This window comes from Macaca nemestrina, chromosome 12, assembly GCF_043159975.1.
Source record: "Macaca nemestrina isolate mMacNem1 chromosome 12, mMacNem.hap1, whole genome shotgun sequence".
In the NCBI taxonomy this organism is placed as follows: domain Eukaryota; kingdom Metazoa; phylum Chordata; class Mammalia; order Primates; family Cercopithecidae; genus Macaca; species Macaca nemestrina.
The window spans coordinates 48,099,401-48,115,844 of NC_092136.1; the positions used below are offsets into that span (position 1 = coordinate 48,099,401).

At 36.9% G+C, this 16,444-nt stretch overlaps 1 protein-coding gene across 1 annotated transcript in view; it reads right to left on the minus strand.

Annotated features, from left to right (window-relative positions):
• The window catches only part of LOC105486963 (otogelin), a 108,496-nt gene that overhangs the window by 17,070 nt on the left and 74,982 nt on the right, over window positions 1-16,444 (minus strand). The window contains exon 38 of the mRNA XM_011750160.2: window positions 869-1,052. Within this exon, the coding sequence (XP_011748462.2) occupies window positions 869-1,052 (184 nt within the window). The remainder of the gene's footprint in view (window positions 1-868; window positions 1,053-16,444) is intronic.

Below are 16,444 nucleotides of genomic sequence, written 5' to 3' on the forward strand. Positions count from 1 at the left end.
AGTGTTTGTGTTAAGAACAGAAGCACCATAAAACAGGGATTTTGTCTGTTTCGTTCACTGTTTTCTCCCCAGTGACTAGTACATGGCAAATATGTGTTGCACAAAGAATGAGCATAGAGCTGAACTGCATGTGTTAGTGCATGTGTGGAGGGCATTTGGATGCAGAGAGGCATGAATGTGAATGTGTGAATGATCACCAGGGGTGCAGGTGGAGGATGGAGGGTGTACGTGTGTGTGTGTGTTATAAGTGTTTTTTATCTCACCCATTATCACAATCATGGTGGTCTGTCATGGAGTGCCCCATGAGTGTCCATGTGCTTATGCCCCCACAATCAGCAGCAGCCCACATCCAGGCTTGTCTTTTCCTTATGAGAATACTTCAATCCCTTAGGGCATGCTCTGCAATTATGCTATGGTCTGAAGAGCGTTAGTTCTGTGTATTGTGGCAGCTTTGCTGTGTGCCCTTAGGTAAGCCCCTTAATCTCTCTGAGTCCCCTTTCTTCTTTAGTTCAGTGGGGATACTAATGGCCATCTCTCAGTGCTGTTGTGTGGATGACCAGGAATAAATAAGATTAGAATGTGAAAGTGCTTTGTGAAATGCTCAGGCTCATGCAGATGGAAAGGATTATCCGACATTAGAAGGCTGTGAGGGAAGCTGACAGACAATCCCGGCTGAAGTGACAACTTGCTGAGTCCAGAGCCCTCTTATATCTCCCTATTGGCAGCTTTGGCCCCAGGACACAAGACATTAGGCCTCCCTGCCCTGGCAGCTCTGCTGCTTCCACCTCTGGCCTGGTATTCTGTCCCAGCCTTTCCTGCTCCAGGAAGTGGGAATCATTCCCTTCCCCCAAGCTGGGTCCCACCTCACCGCACAGGCCATGGCCTTGGGCGCTGCTGGCTTTGCTGGCCTCCATGATCATGAGTCCTGAGCTGTGGAGCCACTGGATCTGGAGGTGTGAGGGAGTCAGGATCATGTACATGTGGCCTGTGTCCTCAATTCTGAACCCATATCTGCTCACAGGTGGCCACACAGGCTGTGAGTCCACAGTCACCTTGGGAGGGAATTCAGTGTGAGCACAGCTTGTCCATCCATCCATCCATCCATCCATCCATCCATCCATCCATCTGTTCATCCATCCATCCACCCATCATCTGACAAAAATTTATTAGGCATTGCTATGTGCCAGGCTCTGTTTCAGGCACAGGCAGCCAAATCACAGTCCAAAGTGGCATGGGAGGATTCTAAAAATATTTTTATTGGAAAAATATAATGAAACAAGAAATGCAACAACAGGAGGCAAGCTGCATCTTAATGCCCAAATAAACACAAATCCTGAGCCCTTCCAATCACTCTCTTCTTTCCTGATTCTGTTCAGATCATTTCTTCTGGAAGTCTTTCTTGATCCTGTTCAGATCATTTCTTCTGGGAGATTCTCCCTAAATTCCCAGCCTTGGGGTTACATACCCCTACTCTGGGCTTTCCTCATCTCTGTGCTGACCATTAAGACAGAAATCTATCTGTTTCCACATCAAGATCTCCAGTGAACTGAGTTTCTTAAGGGTAGATACTATGTCTGATTCACCTTTGAATCCCCAACACCTGCCTTTGGGCCTGACGTAAATTGGGGCTCACTCAATATTTGTTAAACATGCAACACACTCTAATTCTCACGAACACTTTAAATTCAAGGCTACAACCTCTTCTGCATATTAAGAAGGTTAAATTTGGATGTACCATAGGTTATTATAATAGTTTTACACTGAAAAAAATGGGATATAAGAAGATTAAGATTTTAAAGTATTTGTAATGAATTAATCTCCTCCCTTCAAGAATAGACTGTTTTATATGCTCCTGAATGTCATGTGGGTCAATAAAGAAATTATGAAAAAAACTGAAACATTTCTTGAAACAAATGATAATGGAAACACAACATACTAAAACCTACAGGATACAGCAAAAGCAGTACTAAGAGGGAACTTTATAGCTATTAGTGCCTATATCAAAAAAGAAGAAAAACTTCAAATAAATAATGTAACAATGTATCTTAAAGAACTAAAAAAAGCAAAAGCAAACCAAATCCAAAATTAGTAGAAGAAAAGAAATAATAAAGATCAGAACAGAAATACATTTGAAATGAAAAAAATACAAAAGATCAATGAAACTAAAAGTTTATTTGAAAAGATAAACAAAATTGACAAATCTTTAGCCTAACTAAGAAAAAAGAAAGAAGACTCTAACAAAATCAGAGATGAAAAAGGAGGCATCACAACTGATACTACAGAAATTCAAAGGATCATTAGCAACTACTATGAGCAGCTATATGCCAGTAGAAGAGAAAATCTAGAGGAAATGGATAAATTTCTAGACACATACAACCTACCAAATTGAACCACAAAGAAATACAAAATCTGAAAACGCTAATAACAAGTAACGAGATAGAAGCTGTAATAAAAAGTCTCCCAGTAAAAAAAAGCCTGGGATCCGATGGCTTCACTGCTGACTTCTACCAAACATTTGAAGAAGAGCTAATACCAATCCTACTCACACTATTCTGAAAAATAGAGGAGGAGGGAATACTTCCAAACTCATACTATGAGGCCAGTGTTACCCTGATACAAAAACCAGACCAGCACATATCAAAAAAAGACTACAAGTCATTATTTCTGATAAATATTGATGCAAAAATCCTCAAAAAAATACTAGCAAGATGAATTGAACAATATATTAAAAAGATCATTAGTTGCGACCAAGTGGGATTCAACATATGCAAATCAATCAAAGTGATACATCATATCAACAGAATAAAGGATAAAAAAACCATATGATCATTTCAAATGATGCTGAAAATGCATTCAATAAAATTCAACATCCCTTCATAATAAAAATCCTAAAAAAAAAACTGAGCATAAAAGGAACATATCTCAACATAATAAAAGCCATATAAGTCAGGAAACAACAGGTGTTGGAGAGGATGTGGAGAAACAGGAACACTTTTACACTGTTGGTGGGATTGTAAACTAGTTCAACCATTATGGAAAACAATATGGCGATTCCTCAAGGATCTAGAACTAGATGTACCATATGACCCAGCCATCCCATTACTGGGTATATACCCAAAGGATTATAAATGATGCTGCTATAAAGACACATGCACATGTGTGTTTATTGCGGCACTATTCACAATAGCAAAGACTTGGAATCAACCCAAATGTCCATCAGTGACAGACTGGATTAAGAAAATGTGGCACATACACACCATGGAATACTATGCAGCCATAAAAAAGGATGAGTTTGTGTCCTTTGTAGGGACATGGATGCAGCTGGAAACCATCATTCTTAGCAAACTATCACAAGAACAGAAAACCAAACACCGCATGTTCTCACTCATAGGTGGGAACGGAACAATGAGATCACTTGGACTCGGGAAGGGGAACATCACACACCGGGGCCTATCATGGGGAGGGGGGAGGGGGGAGGGATTGCATTGGGAGTTATACCTGATGTAAATGACAAGTTGATGGGTGCTGACGAGTTGATGGGGCAGCACACCAACATGGCACAAGTATACATATGTAACAAACCTGCACGTTATGCACATGTACCCTAGAACTTAAAGTATAATAATAATAATTAATTAATTTTTTTAAAAAAGGAAAAAAAAAAAAGTTGCTACAACAATACATCCCAAAACAAAACAAAAAAAAGCCATATATGACAGAACCACAGCTAGTATCATATTGAATGGGGGAAAATGAAAAGCCTTTCCTCTAAGATCTGGAACACGACAAAGATGCCCACTTTCACCACTGTTATTCAACATAGTATTAGAAGTCCTACCTAGAGCAATCAGACAAGAGAAAGAAATAAAGGGCATCAAAATTTGAATGGAAGAAGTCAAATTATCCTGTTTGCAGATGACATAATCTTATATTTGGAAAAAAGCTAAAGATTCCACCAAAAACCTATTAGAACTGATTTTAAAATTCAGTAAAGTTTCAGATTACAAAATCAACATACAAAAATCAGTAACATTTCTGTATGACAACAGTGAACAATCTGAAAAATAAATTTAAAAAGTAATCCCATTTACAATAGCCACAAGAAAAATTAAATTATCTAAGAATTAACTTAACCGAAGAAGTGAAAGAGCTTTACAATGAAAATGATAAAACACTGCTGAAAGAAATTGAATAAGTCACAAATGGAAAGATAGTCCATGCTCATGGATTAGAAGAATCAATGTTGTTAAAATGTCCATATTACCCAAAGCAACCTACAGATTCAATGCAATCCCTATGGAAATATTAACGACATTCTTCACAGAAATAGAAAAAACAACCCTAAAATATACATGGAACCATAAAAGACCCAGAATAGCCAAAACTATTCTGAGCAAAAAGAACAAAACTAGAAGAATCACATTACCTGACTTCAAATTATACTACAGAGCTATAGTAACCAAAGCAGTATGGTACTGGCATAAAAATAGGCATATAGGCTGGGTGCAGTGGCTCATGCCTATAATCCCAGCACTTTAGGAGGCCAAGGTGGGCAGATCTCCTGAGGTCAGGAGTTTGAGACCAGCCTGGCCAACATGGTGAAACCCTGTCTCTTCTAAAAATACAAAAATTAGCCAGGTGTGATGGTGCACACCTGTAACCCCAGCTACTTGGCAGGCTGAGGCAGGAGAATCACCTGAACCTGGGAGACAGACGTAGCAGTGAGCCAAGATCTCCAGCCTGGGAGACAGAGTAAGACTCTGAAAAACAAAAACAAACAAAGAAACAGACATATAGACTAAATGGAACAGAATAGAGAACCCAGAAACAAATTCACACAACTTCAGTGAACTCATTTTTGACAAAAGTGCTAAGAACATACACTGGGGAAAAGACAGTCTCTTCAATAAATGGTGCTGGGGAAACTGGATATCTGTATGCAGAAGAATGAAACTAGACCCCTGTCTCTCACCATATACAAAAATCAAATCAAAATGGATTAAAGACTTAAATCTAAAACCTCAAACTATAAAACCACTACAAGAAAACATTGGAGAAACTCTCCAGGACTTTGGTTTAGGCAAAAATTTCTTGAATAATACCCCACAATCACAGGCAACCAAAGCAAAATGGACAAATAGGATCACATCAAGTTAAAAAGCTTCTGCACAGCAAAGAAAACAATCAACAAAGTGAAGAGACAACCCATAGAATGGGAGAAAATATTAGTAAACTATCCATCTGATGAGGGATTAATAATTAGAATATGTAAGGCGCTCAAACAACTCTATAGGAAAAAATCTAATAATCTGATTTAAAAATGTGCAAAAAATTTGAAATAGACATTTCTCAAAAGAAGACATAATTGATGAACATCGATGCAAAAATCCTCAATAAAATATTGGCAAACTGGATCCAGCAGCATATCAAAATCTTATCCACTACGATCAAGTAGGCTTTATCTCTAGGAGGCAATAGGAGGAGTTGAATATATACAAATCAATAAATGTAATTCATCACATAAACAGAACTAAAGACGAAAACCAATTATTATCTCAATAGGTGCAGAAAAGGCTTTTGGTAAAACTCAACACCCCTTCAGATTTAAAACTCTCAATAAACTACGTATTAAAGGAACATATCTCAAAATAATAAGAGCCATCTATGACAAACCCACAGCCAACATCACACTGAATGGACAAAACCTGGAAGTATTCCCCCTGAAAACTGGCACAAGACAAGGATACCCGCTGTCACCACTCCTATTCAACACAGTATTGGAAGTCCTGGCCAGAGCAATCAGGCAAGAGAAAGAAATAAAGGACCTCCAAACAGGGAGAGAGGAAGTCAAACTATCTGTTTGCAGGTAACATGATCTTATATCTAGAAAACCCCATAGTTCTAGCCCAGAAGCTCCTTCAGCTGATAAACAACTTAGCAAACTCTCAAGATACAAAATAAATGTATAGAAATCACTAGTATTCCTATACACCAACAATAGCCAAGCTGAGAGTCAAATCAGGAAGGCAATCCCATTCACAATTGCCACAAAAATATACAATACCTAGGAATACAGCTAACCAGGGAGGTGAAAGATCTTTACAAGGAGAATTACAAAACACTGTTCAAAGAAATCAGAGGTAACACAAACAAACAGAAAAACATTCCATGCTCATTGATAGGGAGAATGAATATTGTTAAAATGGTCATACTGCCCAAAGCAATTTATACATTCAATGCTCTTCCTATCAAACTACCGATGACATTCTTCACAGAACTAGAAAAAAAACTATTCTAAAATTCATACGTAACCAAAAATGAGCCCGAATAGCCAAGACAATCCTAAGCAAAAAGAACAAAGCTGGAGGCATCATGCTACTCACTTCAAACTATACTTCATGGCTCCAGTAACTAAAACAGCATAGCACTGGTACAAAAACAGATACATAGACCAATGGAACAGAATACAGAGCCCAGAAGTAAGGCCACATACCTACAACTGTCTGATCTTCTACAAAATCACCAAAAACAAGCAATAGGGAAAGTACTCTCTATTCAATAAATGGTACTGGGATAAATGGCTAGCCATATGCAGAAGATTGAAATGAGACCCCTTCCTTACACCATATACAAAAATTAACTTAAGATAGATTAAAGACTTAAATGTAAAAGCCAAAACCAAAAACCATGGAAGATAACTTAGGCAATACCATTCTGGACACAGAAACGGCAAAGATTTCATGGCAACGATGCCAAAAGAAATTGCAACAAAAGCAAAAATTGACAAATGGGATCTAATTAAACTAAAGAGCTTCTGCACAGCAAAAGAAACTATCAACAGAGTAAACAGACAACCTACAGAATGGGAAAAATTTTTGCAAACTATACATCTGACAAAGGTCTTACATCCAGTATCTATAAGGAACTGAAACAAATTTACAAGAAAACAACAACAAACAAAGTACCCCATTAAAAACTGGGCAAAGGACATGAACAGACACTTCTCAAAAGAAGACTTACATTTAGCCAATAAGCATATGAAAAAGGCTCAACATCACTGATCATTAGAAAAACGCAAATCAAAACAGCAATGAGATACCATCTCACACCAGTCAGAATGACTATTATTAAAAAGCAAAAAAATAAAAGGTTCTAGCAAGGTTGTAGAGAAAAAGGAACACTTATACATTGTTGGTGAGAGTGCAAATTAGTTCAACCATTGTGGAAAACAGTGTGGTGATTCCTCAAAGACCTTAAACACAACTACCATTTGATCCAGCAATCCCATTACTGGGTATATACCCAGAGGAATATATATCATTCTATCATAAACACACCTGCACACATATGTTCATTGTAGCACTATTCACAATAGCAAAGACATGGAATCAACCTAAATGTCCATCAATGGTAGACTGGATAAAGAAAATGTAGTATATACACGCCATGGAATACTATGCAGCCATAAAAAAGAATGAGATCATGTCCTCTGCAGGAACATGGATGGACCTGGAGGCCATTATCCTTAGCAAACTAATGCAGAAACAGAAAACCAAATACTGCATGTTCTCACTGATAAATGGGAACTAAATGATGAGAACACATGGACACATAGAGGGGAGCAACAGATACTGGAGCCTACTAGAGGGTGGCGGGTGGGAGGAATGAGAGCACAAAAAAATAACTAATGAGTTATTACCTGGATGACAAAATAATCTGTACAACAAACCCCTGCGATATGAGTTTATCTATATAAGAAACCTACACATGTAACCCTGAACTTAAAAGTTATAAAATAAAATAAAAAATAAGACATCCAAATGGCAAACAGGCACATGAAAATGTTCTTAACATCATAGATCATCAGAGAAATGCAAATCAAAACTATAATGAGAAATCATCTCACTCCAGTTAAAATGGCTTTTATCCAAGAGACAGGAAATAACGAATGCTGGTGAGGATGTGGAGAAAAGGGAACCCTCACACTTTTGGTGGGAATGTAAATTAGTACAACCACTATGGAGAACAGTTTGGAGGTTCCTCAAAAAACTAAAAATAGAGCTACCATATGATCCAGCAATCTGGGTATATACCCAAAAGAAAGGAAATCCATATATTGAAGTGATATCTGCACTCCCATGTTTGTTGCAGCACTGTTCATGATAGTTAAGATTTGGAAGCAACCTAAGTGTCCATCAGCAGATGAATGAATAAAGAAAATGTGGTACTTATACACAGTGGAGTACTCTTCAGTGATAATAATATGAGATTCTGTCATTTACAACAACATGGATGAAAACGGAGGTCATTATGTTGAATGAAATACGCAGGCACAGAAGGACAAACCTAACATATTCTCATTTATGTGTGGGATCTAAAAACCAAGACAATTGAATTCATGGCCATAGGGGAAGGGTAGTGGAGGGGTTGAGGGAGAGATGGGAATGATTAATGAGTAAAAAGAAAAATTATAAAGAATGAGTAAGACTTAGTGTTTGACAGCACAACAGGATGACTACAGTCAATAATAATTTAATTATGTATTTAAAAATAACTAAAAGATTATATAATTAGATTGTTTATAACACAAAGGATAAATGCTTGAGGGGATGGGTATCCCATTTTACATGATGTGATTATTACACATTGAATGTCTGTGTCAAAATCTCTTATGTACCCCATAAATATATGGGGTACAACTACCATCTACCATCTACTCATAGAAATTAGAAATTAAAAAGGATTAGACTGTTTTATGCAGCAAATTATGCAGCACATGAACTATTATGTAGAGGGAGCCTTAGCCCGGCAGTCACAAAGAAAACTTTGTGACCCTAGGAAAGCCCCTGGCTCTCCTAGCCTGAGCCTTCCTATTCGTAGAGACAGGGGATTGGGCTACATGATCCATGAGCACTCTCTGAGTTCTGGGAGTAAACATACATATCTGAAGCCCAAGAGAGGAGCCTCGCCTGCATTCACAGGACTTGAAGTCCAGGCAAGGACAAAGAATAAAAGGTTAAAAACTAAGGACTTAAGCCTCCATTTCTGACGAAGGTGGAGTAATAGGAACTGGATTTACTCTCTTGCCTTAAATGATCAAACAAATTGACTAAATATACAAAACAACAGTTTTCCAATGTGAACAGTTGGCAATGCAGGAGAGTGATCCCTGAAAACAAAAAATGGAAACAAATGAGGCAAGCCTTATTATTGCCAAAGGTTATTACTTAGAGAGTTTAGAGGCTGCAGTGCAGGGAGCAGGAACCCAGGCAGAGCCTGGTGGTTTCCTAGAGTTTAGAAGACAAGAGATGGACGTTCATAAAGGCCAAGGTAGCTAGAGTTTGCATGGCAGAGAGAGAGAGAGAAAGAGAGAGAGAGAGCTCTGAAGCTTTGCAGAATCCCCCTCCAACCCTGTCCTGACCCTGTCCTGAATTTTCAGCTGAATATTGATCAATGTATGCAGGTGAGAAAATTACCTGAGACTAGAAAAAGAACCACCTGAAAGGAACAGACAGAAAAATCCACAGAACTAGAACCACCTGAAAGGAACAGACAGAAAAATCCACAGAGCTAACACAGGGCTGAGAATAGTTGGGGCTACCACCAGCTAGAATAGAAAAACCTCCTAATATGTAGAGTATAAGGTAGGGTATGCAGAAGGGTATTGCTTTAGTAGCAGGGAATTGGTATGTAGGATAAAGAATAAAATCACACTCAGAATAAAGGCTACTTTGGCTTTACCTAACAAAGCTTAAAGGAAAGCCTCAGAAGGATCAAACTGTTTCCAAGTAGCATAACTACTACAAAGCTCAAGAATATTTTCAAAAATAAAATGAAAGAATATCCAGCATCCAACAAGGCAAAACTCACAATGTCTGGAATTCAATTTAAAAAAATTGTCAGGCATGCAAAGAAGCAGGAAAATACAACCTATAATGAAAGAAAGTATCAATGACACACATGGTAGATAAGGAAATATAAAGTTATTTTTAAAATTGTTTTAACTATACATGCTGAAGAAACTAGAGGAAAACAGAAGAAAGTGAGATGTTCATGATATGAAAAGACCCAAATCAAACTTGTGCAGATGAAAAATATCATGTCTGAGATGAAAACCACTGAATGGAATTAATATGCTTAGACACTATAAATGAAAAGATTAATGAACTTAAAGATAGAGCAATAAATACTATCTGAAATGAAGCACAGACTAATAAAAGACCCAAGAAAATGATGAACAGAGAGCATAAGTGATCTGTGGGTCAACTTCAAGTATCCTAATACACATGTCATTGAAGTCCCCAAAAGAAAACTGAATTACCAGGCCTATCATAACCAAATTGCTTAGAAACAGTGATAAAAGGAAAATCATAAAAGCAGCAAAAAGGGGTAGAAAAAAACTACATTATGTATGAAGGAACAAAGAATGACAGCAGATATCTTATCAGAAATAAGCAAGATAAAAGATAGTGGAACTTCATAACAGCACTATTCAAAATAACCAAAAATATGGAAACAGCTTAAATGTCCATAATAAATGAATGGATAAACAAACTGTGGTATATACATACAATGGAATATTATTCCAGCCATAAAAATGAATGAAGCATTGATACATGCTTCAATGTGGATGAACCCCCAAAACATGGAGTTCAGTGAAAGAAGCTAGACACAAAAGGACAGATATTGTCTGACTCCACTTATATGAAATATTCAGAATACGTAGATCCAGAGATAAAAGGCAGATTGGCAGTTCATGGATGGTGAGGAGAGGTGAATAGGAAGAAACTGCTTAATGGGTATGGGGTTGCCTTTTGGGGTGATGAAAATGTTTTGGAGCTATACAGAGGCAATGGTTGCACAATATTGTGAATGTACTAAATGCCATTGAATTGTTCACTTTAAAATGCTTAATTTTATGTTATGTCAATTTCTCCTCAATAAAAAAAAGACAGGAGCAAAGTCTTGTAAAGTACTGAAAGAAAAAATTATCAGTCTATAATTCTATACCCAGTGAAAGTATTTCTTAAAAATGAAGGAAAGACCAAGACTTCTTCCAACATACAAAAGCTGAAAGAATTTATCACCAGTAGATCGGTACTACATGAGTGTCAAAGGAAGTCTTTCAAGCAGAAGAAAAATGATACCAGATGCAAATCTAGATTTACACAAAGGAATAAAAAGCACAAAATGGTAAATACGTGGGTAAATATAAACTTTCCTTGTTTTAAAAATCTCTTTAGAAGATAAATTAAATGCTTAAGGAAAAACAATAACAATTTACTGTGTAGTTTATAATAAATATAGAAGTAAATTTTATGACAATAACACAAAGGCTTGATGAAAGGAATTAGCAGTATACTGTTATAAAGTTCTTATGGTGTATGTGATGCAATATAATATTATTTGTAGCTAGTCTGTGACAAAGTAAAATTACATACTGTAATATCTAAAGCAACCATTAAAGGAGAAAAAAAAGTACAGACAATAATCCAACATTGGAGATGAAATGGAGTCATTAAAAACAATCCAAAGTAGGCAAAAAAAGGAAGAAGGAGGGCACAAAGAACAGATGTCACAAACAGAAAACAAATAGCAACAATATATAAACATCACCATGTTGAGGACCAAATTAAACATAAATGGTATAAACATCCCCAATTAAAAGGCAGAGATTGTCAGATTGGATCTTTAAAAACTGAAGGCTCAACTATTTACCCCCTGCAAAAATCCCACTTTTGTTTGTTTGTTTGTTTGTTGAGACAGGACTTCACTCCTGTCACCCAGGCTGGAGTGCAGTGGTGCAATCATGGCTCACTGCAGCCTCAACTTCCTGGGCTCAGGTGATTCTCCCACCTCAGCCTCCTGCATATCTGGAACTACAGGTATGTGCCACCATGCTTGGATAATTTTTTAATATATATATTTTTAGTAGAGATTGTGTTTTGCCATATTGCCCAGGCTGGTCTCAAACTCCTGGGCTCAAGCAATCCACCCGCTTCAACCTCCCAAAGTGAGATTATAGGCATGAGCCTACATGCCGGCCAAAAATTCCACTTTAAATAAAAAGCCACAAATAGGTTAAAGTAAAAGGATGAAAAAAGATACATCTTAGATATACATATTAGGTATACGTGCTAACACCAATCAAAAGAAAGCTGGAGAAGCTATTACAGGCAAGTCAGACAAAGTGTAATTCAGAACAAAGACTTTTTACCAAGACAAAATGGCCATTTCCTAAGAAGAAAAGAGTTCATTCATCAAAAGGACACAACAATCCTGAATGCTATGTACCTAAATAACAGAATTTCAATATATGTACGTAAAAACTGATAAAACTCCAAGGAGAAATAGACAAATAAACAATTATAGTCAGATATTTCAACAATCTCTCAATAACTGGGAATAAACAGGTAGAAAATTAGTAAGAATTTAGAATACTTGAACAACACTATCAGCCAACTTGACCTAATTAACATTCATAGAACACTCCACCCAATAATAAAATACACATTTACTTGGAGTATATTCTTGGGCGTAAAATAAATCTTACTAAATGTAAAAGAATTTAAGCTAGATAAATTATGTCTTATGAACACAATGAAATTAAATTAGAAATCTATAACAGAAAGACATCTGAAAAATTATAAAATATTTGAAGATTAAATAAAACACTTAAAATAATTCATGGGTCAAATAAAAATCAAAAGGGATATTTAAAAGTATTTTGAACTGATTGAAAAAGAAAACACAGCATACCAAAACTTGTAGGATGCAGCTAAATCAATACCTACAGGGAAAATTGTAGCACTAAATGCTTACATTACAAAAAGAGGCCGAGCACGGTGGCTCACAACTGTAATCCCAACATTTTGGGAGGCCGAGGCAGGTGGATCACGAGGTCAGGAGATTGAGACCATCCTGGCTAACACGGTGAAACCCCGTCTCTACTAAAAATACAAAAAACTAGGTGGTGCCTGTAGTCCCAGCTACTCGGGAGGCTGAAGCAGGAGAATGGCGTGAACCTGGGAGGCAGAGCCTGAAGTAAGCCGAGACTATACCACCACACTCCAGCCTGGGCAACAGAGTGAGACTCAGTCTCAAAAAAAAAAAAAAAATAGAAGAAGAAGAAATGTCTCAAATTAATGACATAGGCCTCTACCTTAACAAACTAGAAAAGAAGAGTAAATTAAACCTAAAGTAAGCAGAAGAAAGGATATAATAAAGATAGCAGAAATCAATGAAATAGAAAACATAAAAATAATAGAGAAAACCAATAAAGCCATTCTTTGAGAAGGACAATAAATTTGATAAGCCTCTAGCCAGGCTTGTCAGGGAAAAGAGAGAAGACATAAATAACTAATGTCAGGAATTAGATACGGCACATAGATTCAGATCCTACAGAAATTAAATGTATAGCAAGAATATATGATGGACAACTTAATGTTTATAAATTTGACAACTTGGATGAAATGGACAAATTCTGTGAAAGATGCAAACTACTCAAACTTACCAAAGAAGAAATATATAACCAATATAGCTCTACATCTACTAAAGAAATTGAACGTGTGTTTTAAAATCTCCCCAGAGAAAAATCCAGGCTCAGATGGCTTCACTGTTGAATTCTACCAAATGTTTAAGGAATAAATATTACCGAGTCTATATACTTTTCCAGAGACTTAAAACGGGGAGAATACTTTCCAACTCATTATATGAGGCCAGTATTACTCTGCTACCAATAGTAAACTATCATATTACAAGAAAAGAAAATTTAGACTAATACCCATCATAAGGATATAAAAATGTATAAAAAGGGTAATATAACAAATGAAGTTAATTTCAGGAAGGCAAGACTGGGTTAACATTCAAATATCAATGTAATTCATCAAATTAATAATCTTAAAAAGAAAAACAATGTGATTATCCAAATAGGTATGGAAAAAAGCATTTGACAAAATTCAACATCTACTCCTGGTAATAAAAATCTCTCAGAAAACTAGGAATAAAAGAAAATGTTCTTAACCTGATGAAGGACATCTGTGAAAAGCCTACAACTAACATCATGCCTTACAGTGAAAGATTGAATGCCTTCTCCCTAAGATCAGACAAGGATGACTGCTCTCAACCTTTCTTATTCAGCATCACACTAGAGGTCCTAGCCAGTGCAACAGGTGAGAGAAAATAAATTAAAAGCATACCCATTGGAAAGGAAAAAATAAAACTGTCTATATTTGGAGAGGACATAATTGCCTATGTAGAAAAACCCAAAGAATATAAGAACTAATAACTGAGTTTAGTAACATTGCAAGATACAAGTTCAATGTGCAAAAATAAGTTGCATTTGCATTAGTAATCAGCAGTTGGAAAGAAAAACAAAAACAACAGAATTACTTACAATAGCACCAAAAAATATAAACTATTTAGGAATAAGTCTATCAAAGTATGTGTAGGATCCTCACACTGAAAACTGCAAAACACAAATAAAAACATCAAAGAAGCCATAAAAAAATAGAGATGAACCATGTTCATGGACTGGAAGACTCACCAATGTTAAGAATTATTCTTCTCCCAAATAATCTATATATTGAATGAAACTCAAAATCCCAGGAAGACATTTGGTAGAAATAAAAAAGCTGATTCTAAATTTCTACGAAAAGTTAAAGGCATTGGAATAGCTAGGCCAGGCACGGTGGCTCACACCTGTAATCCCAGCACTTCGGGAGGCTGAAGCAAGAGGATCCCTTGAGGCCAGGAATTTGAGACCAGCCTGGGCAACATAGTGAGACCCCATCTCTATACAAAATTTAAAAATTAGCTAGCCATGGTGGCTACACTTGTTGTCCTGTACTTGGGAGACTGAGGTACGGGGATTACTGAGCCCAGGAGGTCGAGGCTGCAGTGAGCTATCATTGCACCACTGTACTCTAGTCTAGATGATAGGGCAGGACCCTGTCTCTAAAAAAAAAGACAAAACAATACCACCTAATTTTAAGGTTTAATAATAAGTAAGGGTAATCAAGACAGTGTAGCATCAGTGAAAGGACAGATTAATAGGACAAAATAAAAAGTATATAAATACTCCCAAACATTAATTTTTTTTTTTTGAGGCAGAGTTTCACTCTTGTTACCCAGGCTGGAGTACAATGGTGCAATCTCAGCTCACTGCAACCTCTGCCTCCCGGGTTTAAGTGATTTTCCTGCCTCAGCCTCCTGAGTAGCAGTAGCTGGGATTATAGGTGTGTGCCACCATGCCCAGTTTATTTTGTATTTTTAGTAGAGAAGGGGCTTCTCCATGTTGACCAGGCTGGTCTCGAACTCCCGACCTCATGATCTGCCCACCTCAGCCTCCCAAAGTGCTGAGATTACAGGCATGAGCCACTGTCCCTGGCCAACTGGTTTTTAAATAAACGTTCAAAGACAGTTCAATGGAGACAGAATAGTCTCTTCAAAATGGTGCTGGAAAAATTGAGTATTCACATTTGAAAAATGTATCTCAACTCATACTTTGCACCATTTACAAAAATTAACCTTAAATGCAACATACACATAAAAGTAATACCTAAAACTATAAAACTTCTAGAAGAAAACATAAGAGATTCTGTGTGACTTTGGGCCAGGTTCATTAGGTACAACACCAGTATTATGATTCATAAAAGCAAAACTGATAAACTGGACACCATCAAAATAAAAAACCTTCGGTATTTTGAAAGACACTAATAGGTGAATAGAAAACCACTGGAAAATTAGATTTATATCTGATAAAGGGATCATATCCAAAATACACAGGAAAAGTTCTCAAAACTCAATACAACAACATGATCTTTAAAATGTGCAAAAGACTGGAACAGATACTTCACCAAAGAGCATATACCATGGAAAATAAACCCATGGAAAGATGCTCAACATCTTCAGTAAGCAGAAAAATGCAAATTAAAGCCAAAATGAGGTTCTCTTTGACACTTATTAGAATGACTAAACAAATAAACAAACACAAACCACCAAGTGCTGGCAAGGATGTGAAGCTCCTGGAGCTCTCATCCATTGCTGATGGGAATGCTAAGTACCCGCTCTGGAATACAGTTTGGCAAGTATTGAAAGCTAAATATGTCCTTCCTGTTCAACCCAGAAATCTACTCCTGGGGGCTTTATCTACACAAAACCTGTATGTAAATGTTTACAGCCACTTTTTTTGTTATTGTCCCAAACTGGAAACAACTCAAATATCTTTCAACTGGTTAATGGATAAACTATGGTACATCCATAAAATGGAATACTATTCATCAAGAAAAAGGATTAATATACTGATCTGTGCAACAATGTGGATGAATGTCACCATATACTCTGGTCAATTTATACGACATTCTGGAAAAGGCATAACTATAGGGGCAGCAGACAATGGTTGTCAGCAGGTGTGGGAGGGGTTGACAACAAAGAGGCAGGAGGT